Source organism: Sorex araneus, chromosome 6, assembly GCF_027595985.1.
Source record: "Sorex araneus isolate mSorAra2 chromosome 6, mSorAra2.pri, whole genome shotgun sequence".
Classification (NCBI taxonomy): Eukaryota; Metazoa; Chordata; class Mammalia; order Eulipotyphla; family Soricidae; genus Sorex; species Sorex araneus.
In genome coordinates this window covers 88,556,916-88,565,810 of record NC_073307.1, presented here as the reverse complement: position 1 = coordinate 88,565,810, position 8,895 = coordinate 88,556,916, and the positions used below count along the sequence as shown (strand labels likewise).

At 60.9% G+C, this 8,895-nt stretch overlaps 1 protein-coding gene across 1 annotated transcript; it reads right to left on the bottom strand.

Annotated features, from left to right (window-relative positions):
• Positions 1–1,174: 1,174 nt before the first annotated feature.
• On the bottom strand, positions 1,175–8,587 carry LAG3 (lymphocyte activating 3). Its single transcript, XM_055143595.1, has 8 exons — positions 8,530–8,587; positions 8,182–8,431; positions 7,529–7,800; positions 6,768–7,043; positions 6,129–6,404; positions 2,386–2,628; positions 1,977–2,107; positions 1,175–1,459 (listed from the first exon to the last, which is right to left on the bottom strand). Exons 1-8 carry the CDS (start codon positions 8,585–8,587, stop codon positions 1,241–1,243), a joined length of 1,725 nt encoding a protein of 574 aa, XP_054999570.1. The 3' UTR covers positions 1,175–1,240.
• Positions 8,588–8,895: the final 308 nt, after the last annotated feature.

Sequence of the window (8,895 nt, the reverse complement as noted above, 5' to 3'; positions counted from 1 at the left end):
GGCCTGAGTGATAGCACAGCGGGGAGGGCATTTGTCTTGCATGCAGCTGACCCCGGGCTCGATCCCCAGCATCCCATAGGGTCCCCTGAGCACCGCCAGGAGTAACTCCTGAGTGCAGAGCCAGGAGGAACCCCTGAGCATTGCCGGGTGTGACCCAAAAAGAAAAAAAAAAAAAGAAAGAAAGAGACTAAGAGGGAATGTGTCTATCACAGAGGCAGGGGGTGTCGGGAGGGATACTGGGAACATTGATGGTGGAGAATGGGCACTGATGGAGGGATGGGTGCTCCATCATTGTTTTTTTTTTTTTTTTTTTTTGCTTTTTGGATCACACCCAGCTATGCTCAGGGGTTATTCCTGGCTTTGCACTCAGGAATTACTCCTGGCAGTGCTTGGGGGACCATATGGGATGCCGGGGATCGAACCCGGGTCAGCTGCATGCAAGGCAAACGCCCTACTCACTGTGCTATTACTCCGGCCCCTCGATCACTGTTTGAGTGAAATGTAATCATGAAAATTTGGAAGTCTGTAATTGTATTTCACGGTGATTCATTAAAAAAAAAAATTGAAAAGAAAAAAAGAATGTGTGCATGTGGAGGAAGTCACCTCAGCAAAAGGGTATGTGTGTGTGTGTGTGTGTGTATGTAGAGGAAGAATGGGGTGTGTGTGTGCGTGTGTGTATGTAGAGGAAGAATGGTGTGTGTGTGTATCTAGAGGAAGAAAGGTGTGTATATGTAGAGAAAGAATGGTGTGTGTGTGTGTGTGTGTGTGTGTGTGTGTGTGTGTGTGTGTGGCCGTGTGTGTGTGGCCAAGAAGGCCAGGGTCAAGGACAATGAGGAATGCAGCCCGAGGGCCATGGACTGTGCTGAAGGGAGGTGATGGTACAGGATGAGGGGACGGGGCGGCAGAGGGACAAAAATACAAAGGAAACCAGGGCAGCCCGTGTGAGCGGGAGGCGAGGGTGACAGCCTTCCTAGCCTCATCAAGCACGACTCCCCGGGAGAGAGACTGCGGGAGAGAGACCAGGGAGGAAGCCCAAGGGGACCAGGGGCAGAAAGGGGAGGGGAGAGAGGCTGGGGAAAGTAGGTCAGGAGGCCGGGGTGGGCGACGGGAACCCCTGAAGCGGGGAGCGACCCGGAGCGTCTCTGGGCAAGGAGTCAGACTTGGCTCGCTGCTGACAGGGCGTTTATTTGGACTTGGACAGGGGTGTGGAGCCGGCTGGCGCCTCTGCTCCTGCTCGGGACTATTTCAGTTCCGGCCCCGGCTCCATCGCCAGCTCCAGCTCGGGCGCGGGTTCCAGCTCTGGCTCCGGCTCCGGCTCTGTCCCCGGCTCCAGCTCCGGGTCTTCCGGCTCCAGCTCCGGGTCCTCCAGCTCCAGTTCCTCTCTCTTGCCCTGAGCCTCAGGTGGGTGAACCCCCTGCTCCAAGGCAGAGAACCTTCTAGGTCTCCACTGTGAGATGGTCTGGAAGGGCAATGGAGGGGGTGAGACGTGGGAAGGGGAAGGCGCCGGAGGAGACCCCCGGGCCCCTTCTCTTCTTTCACAGATGTTCCTCGGCCTCATCTCAGCCCCCCCTCTAGATTCCCGGAGGGTCCTGTGGACCAAGAGGTCTCCAGAGTGCAGGGATGAAGAAGGAAGGGGTCTGGGGCTGGAGCAATAGCACAGCGGGGAGGGTGTTTGCCTGGCACGTGGCCAACACGGGTTTGATTCCCAGCATCCCATAGGGTCCCCCGAGCACCGCCAGGAGTGATTCCTGAGTGCAGAGCCAGGAGGAACCCCTGAGCATCGCCGGGTGTGACCCAAAAAGCAAAAATAAAAAAAGAAAAAGAAGGAAGGGGTCTGAAGGGAAGTTCAAGGGTACTTCGGTGGTCTGACTGAAAAGGGGTGATCTGGAAGAAAAAAGGGGTGATCTGGCTAAAAAGGGGTGATCTGGCTAAAAAGGGGGTGTCAGCCAGTATTTTGGGGGGTAGTTCTGGCTCACCTGTCTTCTCCAGAGATGAAAGCCATAGGCTCCGGCTCCCAAAAGAAGCAGAAAACTGCCACCCAGGGTGAGAAAGAGAGGAAGACGGGCAGCTTTCGAGGCGCCAGGGGCTCCCCCAGACGACCAGGCACCTGAAGAGAAGGGGCAGGTTGAGGCTGGGGGTCACTCTCTCAAGGAGACGAGACATCTCGCTTCACCCTCACGGCCCGGAGAGAGATCAGGCCCAGGGCGTAGAGGGGGCTTGGCCGGCATCCTTCAGCTCATGAGGGCAGCGGTGAGTCAGGCACAGACAAGAGCCGGAGTGAGGGTGCAAGAGGGGGGATAAAAGAATTCAGAGTAGGGGGGAATTGGACATGAGATCAGGGCAGGCGGCCTGGAGCTGGCCGAGGCGGCCTGCTGGGCGTCTAACCTGGGCCAGTGTGTTCAGGGAAGTAGAGCGCCGTCCCGAGGAGCCTGTCCCCCTGGTAGAGCTGGCACTGCCAGGGCTGGGAAGGCAGACTGGTGTCCTGCAGGGGCAGCCAGGGTCCCGGAGTGCTGCCCTCAGACTCTCTGCCCAGGGCGCTCCACACAAAACGCTCCCGTCCAGACGACGGGGACACCTCACAGAAGGGTTGGCGCACGCTGCCAGGAAACCCGGAGGACTTGGGAGTCACTGGAAAAGTAGAGGAGAAAGATCGTCTTTACTTGGAACTAGGGGTTCGATGACTCCCAAGGGGCGGGAGTGACAGCACAGCGGGGAGGGCGTTTGCCTTGCACGCGGCCAACCCAGGTTCAATTCCCGGCATCCCTTAGGGTTCCCCGAGCACCGCCAGGAGTGATTCCTGAGTACTGAGCCAGGAGTGACCCCTGTGCATCACTGGGTGTGACCCAAAAAGAAAAAAAAAGAGTTCTGTGTCCGGGCTTGGTCATTCTACACATGAAAAGATTTCCGGTTGGCCCACGTGACCACCCAAACACTCCCCCGGGTCCCCACTGCCTTGGGGGTTCCTGCTCCAGCTCAAACGGCCCAACAGGATGGCAAATCTGCCTGCAGACCCCCTCACAATCCTTTCAAGTCTTCACGGCCCCCCTTGGCCAGCCTTCACAATGCGGCTCTGAGCCTTGGCCTGCTCCTGGAAAACACAGTCCCCCTTGGGTTCGTCCCCGTTCCCAGAGCAGGAACTGACCGCTGCCTCCAGAAAGTGCCAGCTTAAGGCTGGAAGCAGGAAGCCAGGGTGGAGGCCCTGAGCTCAGCCTGACAGATGGGAACCCACCCACGGACAGGGTGACAAAGACCCTCAAGGAATCCCGAGCACTGTGTGCTTTGGGGCCGCTCCTCTCTCACACAGGGGAACAGCGTCTTCCCCGTTGGGTTGCCATGAAAGCAGCATGGACGTGAGTTTGGGGCTGGAGCCATAGCACAACAGGGAGGGTGTTTGCCTTGCATGCGGCCGACCCGGGTTCAAGCCCCAGCATCCCATAGGGTCCCCTGAGCACTGCCAGGAGTCATTCCTGAGTGCAGAGCCAGGCGGAACCCCTGTGCATCACCGGGTATGACCCAAAAAGCAAAAAGAAAAGAAAATGGACCTGAACCAAAGGCCCTGAGGAAGAACTCGGACACAAAGAACTGGGCCGGAGCCACGGGACAGCAGGCAGGGCACTTGCCTTCACATGGCCGATCCGGGTTCGATCCCCAGCACCACCTACGGGCCCTCGAGCACCTCCAGGAGTGATCCCGGAGTGCAGAGCCAGGAGTCCGCCCTGAGCATCCCCTGGTGTGGCCCCAAATGTTTATAAATAAATAAAAAAGAACTAGGGCACTGGCTGGACGGGGGAGGCAGGCAGAAAGGCTGAGTTAGGGTAGCAAGCTCGGGGCGTGAGGGAAAGTGGGGCTTCAGGGCAAGGGGGAGCATTCCAGAAGGTTCTATCCCTTGAATGCTGCACATCCAGCACCTGCCCTGAGGAGGCATGTTGTTGGGCCGGGGGAGCCACACATGGTGCTGTGGAACCAGGGATGGAGCCAGCCCAAGCGTCAACCCAGAGAAGCTTCCAGCAGTTTCCCCGGCCCGGGAAACGTATCTATCAGGAAACTCATGTATCCACCCCGCGTTCCTATATGGTGTAGTGGCGGCTGAGGGACAGGTGGACGCTGGGTCACTAGCTGTGGCCCACAGCGACCAATAAACGCACGCGGGCCCCTGGGGACAGGGAGGCTGGGGTTTGTTTTCTACTGTCTGAGAAAGTCTTTGCTCAGTAAATATTTGCTGACCCGGGGACAGATTCCCAAATCCAGGTCACTTCCTGCAACTTTAACCCAAGCCCCGGCCCCAGGGTGGACACTCGGGACTAGAAATAGGCCCCATTCCTTTTCTTTTCTTTTCTTTTCTTTTCTTTTTTTTGGCTTTTTGGGTCACACCCAGCGATGCACAGGGGTTACTCCTGACTCCTCCTTCACTCAGGAATCACTACTGGCGGTGCTCAGGAGACCATATGGGACGCTGGGATTCGAACCCAGGTCGGCCCGCGCCCAAAGCAAATGCCCCACCCGCTGTGCTATCACTCCAGCCCCTTCTTTTCTTTTCTTTTCTTTTCTTTTCTTTTCTTTTCTTTTCTTTTCTTTTCTTTTCTTTTCTTTTCTTTTCTTTTCTTTTCTTTTCTTTTCTTCCTTCGACTTTTTGGGTCACACCCGGCAATACTCCTGGCTCTGCAATAAGGAATCGCTCCTGGCGGTGCTCAGGGGACCATAAGGAGTGCTGGGGATTGAACCCAGGCCGGCTGCATGTAAGGCAAACACCCTACCCACTGTACTATTGCTCCAGCCACCCCACTTCTTTTTTTTTTCCTTTTTGGGTCACACCTGGCGATGCACAGGGGTTCCTCCTGGCTCTACACTCAGGAATCACTCCTGGCAGTGCTCAGGGGACCCTATGGGATGCTGGGAATTGAACCCGGGCTGGCTGCATACAAGGCAAACACCTACCCGCTGTGCTATATCGTTCCAGCCCCCTTTTTTTTTTTTTTGCTTTTTGGGGTCACACCTGGCGGTGCACGGTGGTTACTCCTGGCTCTGCATTCAGGAATCACTCCTGGAAGTGCTCGGGGGGACCCCATGGGATGCTGGTGGGAATTGAACCCGGGTTGGCCGCGTGCAAGGCAAATGCCCTCCCCGCTGTGCTATCGCTCCAGCCCCCCACTTCTTTTTTGAGGGGAAGGGAGGTCGTGCTCAGGAGTGACCCCTGGTGGTACTCAGGAGACCATACAGGGAACTGAACCAGAGTTAGCTGCTTGCAAGGCAAGTGCTTGACCTCCAGGGGTACAGCTTCGCCCCCCTTTTTAATTAATTTATTCTTTTTTTTGCTTTTTGGGTCACACCCGGCAATGCACAGGGGTGACTCCCAACTCTGCCCTCAGGAATGACTCCTGGCGGTGCTCGGGGGACCCTATGGAATGCTGGGAATTGAACCCAGGTCGGCGGCGTGCAAGGCAAACACCCTCCCTGCTGTGCTATCACTCCAGCCCCCCCTTCTTTTATTTTTATTTTTTATTTATTTATTTTTTGCTTTTTGGGTCACACCCAGCGATGCTCAGGGATTACTCCTGGCTTTGCACTCAGGAATTACTCCTGGCAGTGCTTGGGGGACCATTAGGGATGCCGAGGATCGAACCCTGGTCGGCTGCGTGCAAGGCAAACGCCTTTTCTACTGTGCTATCACTCCAGCCCCCCCTTCTTTTAATCTTTATTTTTTTACTGCTGGGAGGGGCACACACCCAGGGGTGCAGGGAGGGGGCCTGAGATGGTGTGGGGGAGACATGTGTGGTGTGGGAATGGAACCCAGGACCTGACACGTGCAGGGCGTGTACTTCACCCCTTGGGGCACGTCCCCGGGGCCTTCCTGCTCCTCTGAAACCACTCACACTTGCTCAAACCATCTCTCTGCCCTTTCTCAGAGCCTCCCCCGGCTCCTGGAGAGAAGGGGAGTCCCTTAACTCTGAGTGGAATGTTCGCCTGGTGACTCAGGGGTGATTTTCCATTAGAGGGGGTGAGGGAAGAGTCGCCTGGCGTCCTGGGGTGCACCTGCCCAGGCTCTGCCCGTCCTGCATCCCCTCCCGGCCCCCCCCCACCCCACCGACCTCCGGCCCCAGGCGCTCGCTCCTTTCCCACCTGGGGCTGACCTGTGATGACGGCCAAAGTGACAGTGACTTGGAGTCCCTGCCCCTGCAGATGGACATGGCACGTGTAGGTCCCAGACTGGGCGCGGCTCACGGCGTCCAGCCGGAGGGTGAAGTTGCCCCGGTCTCCGGGCACCAGGAGGTCCGGTCCGCCCCCAGGAGGGCTCCACTGGGCACTGAGGGGAGACTGGGTTCCCACCTCGGGGGGCAGGTGGCAGGGTAGCTCTGCCCTGGTGCCCGCAGCAGCGTACACGGTCAGGGGGGCTGCCGGGGTCAGGCCTGGGGAGGAAGGGAAACTGAAATAAGCCAGAGCAGGTGGGGAGGCCCAGGGGTGACAGGCTAGGGGGGTTGGGGGGGCTGCCTCTGTAGAGGGCGGGGCCTGAGGGCTGAGCCAAGGATGCCCAGAAATTTGGGACTGGAGCCATAGCACAGCGGGGAGGGCGTTTGCCTTGCACGCAGGCGACCCGGATTCGATTCCCAGCATCCCATAGGGTCCCCTGAGCACCGCCAGGAGTCACTCCTGAGTGCAGAGCCAGGAGGAACGCGGGGCCTCACTGGGGAATCCGTCAGCCTGGGTGAGGAGGTGGCAGGTTGCGCAGGAAGGAGTCGTGGTCACATGTGAAGACGGAGAGGTGACGTTACCCAACACGGTGAGGTTGGAGGTGATGGAGACGTTGAAGCCGTCCCTGTAGGCCAGGACGCAGCCCCAGAGGCCGGAGTCGGCGGGGCCGACGTGGGGCAGGAAGAGGAAGCTTCCCGCGGCGTAGAGGTGCGCGGCCGGGAGCACCGGAGCCCGGCCTGCGCCCCGGAACCAGCGCACGGAGGCGGGGAGGTCGGGGCGGCTGAAGGAGCAGTTCAACACGACCCAGTCCAAGGACCTGAGAGCTCCAAGAGCCCCGGAGGGGCTGGCCACCGTCACTGCAAGGGGGAGGACCGTGTGAGCAAAAACGGAAACACCTTCCCGACGGGCCCGGGAGCCCGCTGAATGCTCCTGGACCCGGGGACCGTGCTGTCTATTTCTCCTTCCAGAACCTTCCTGCCCCCGGGTTCAAAAGCCTGGTGGTACCTGTGGATGCTTTACGGGGATGCAGATGTGGGGGAGGGGGCCCCCCCGCCCCCCCACTTCCCCTGCGCCCCATCTGGGGTGAGCTTGGCCGGGTTTGCGCTTCCCTCCCCCCACCCCCCACACCAACCGAGGACCCCCAGGAAGCCCAGACCCCGGGAGGCGGGGATGAGCCCCAGGAGCCGGGCGCCGCCTCCTCCCTGCGTCCCCGCGATGCGTCCCAGCGACGCGCCTGCCACAGCGCGCGCAGGCCGGCCGGGGTGCGGGTGGGGGAAGGGGCGCCCCGGGGGTGATGCCCTCGCGCCCCCGCCCGTCCTGCCCGCCGCCCGCCCCCACCTACGGGAGGCCTGGCCCACGCGCAGCCGGAGGTGGCAGGACACGCTGCCGCGGTCGCGGAGGCTCACGGAGGCGCGGTACTCGCCGGCGTCGGCGCGCCGGGCCGGGCGCAGCCACAGCGAGAAGTCGCCGCGCTGCAGGCCGCGCTCCTGCAGCTGCACGCGGGGCTGAAGGGGCTGCTTCCCGCTGCGCACGCCCCCGGGGGTCAGCCGCAGCACAGTGTAGCCCCGGGGGGCAGGCCCGGCGGCGGGGCCCGGGGAGGCTCCGGGAGGCGCACTGGGAAGGAGGGAGAGAGAGACAGACACAGACAGACAGACAGACAGACAGACAGACAGACAGACAGACAAAGTGTGAATCGCAATGCGGAGGGACGATGCACCCCCACCAGGCCTCAGTCCACCTCCAGGGCAGATGTCAGACCGCCCGCAGGGCGGCAGGAAGCTGTGAGGAAGGCGGGCATCTCTAAGGGGGACCCTGGGTACCCCCACCCCCTCCCTCGCAGTGGAGAGCCAGGTGTGGGGGGAGGAGGGTGCCCCGGGGCTGAGCTCAGCTTCTCTGACAGCTCAGAGGAGGGGATGTTGGATTTGGGGGTGCAGGTGGGAATGCGGTGGCTGCCGGGTCCAGGGGCCGGGGTCGCCCACCTTTCGGGGTGCATACCTGTCTGGGAAGTGCTGCCACAGGACCTCTCGGATTCGCAGGTCGAGGCCCTGGAGGGGGCTGGCGGAGCTGCAGGGGAGCTGGGCAGGGCCCCCCTCCGGGGCCCACACCACCTGGACCTGGGCCTCAGGCCCTGCCGCCTGCCCTGGGCAGGAGAAGAGAGGCCAGGGAGAAGGGCTGGGGGCGGCCAGGAGGTGGGGGAGGGGTGAGCCTAAGCTTCTGAGGGAGACGGTGACTTCCTGCCCCTTCCCTGCTCAGTCGGGCCTTGGAGAAGCCCGTGAGTCTCAGACCCCCCTTGACACCTCCTGGCCAGTGCCTGGAGATCAGCCCGCAGGGGGATCCCCTTACCTGGAGCCACGCACAGCAGCAGCAGAAGCAGCAGGTCGAGGACCAGAGGCCCCCGCATGGCCCCTCAGGCCTGGGCCGCCCCCCGACGACCCTCCAAGGGAAGGATTCAGGCCGGGAGGGGTTGGGTTGGACAGATGGACAGAGACAGATAAGAGAGGCTCGGCGGAGGGAGACGGGTGTGGGATCCAGAAGAAAGCAGGCTGCGGGAGGCAGAGGGGCTTCAGGGGAAGGGGGCCCGGGGCAGGGGGGTGGGGGGTCCGTGAGCTGGGAGGTGGCTGTGCGCCTCCAGGCCCTGGCCTCTGCCCGTCTGCCTTCCCTGCACCTCTCCACTTCCCCTCCACGTCGCCCCCCTACACATACACAGCC

What these genes read in the sequence shown, in the direction of transcription:
- LAG3 (XM_055143595.1), bottom strand. Translation starts at nt 8,587, where the DNA reads ATGCGGGGGCCTCTGGTCCTCGACCTGCTGCTTCTGCTGCTGCTGTGC. An exon ending in GCTGCTGTGCGTGGCTCCAG is followed by an intron (nt 8,432 to 8,529) that starts GTAAGGGGATCC and finishes CCGACTGAGCAG; the next exon opens with GGAAGGGGCAGGAAGTCACC. An exon ending in CCCTGAACACACTGGCCCAG is followed by an intron (nt 2,108 to 2,385) that starts GTTAGACGCCCA and finishes CCTTCTCTTCAG; the next exon opens with GTGCCTGGTCGTCTGGGGGA.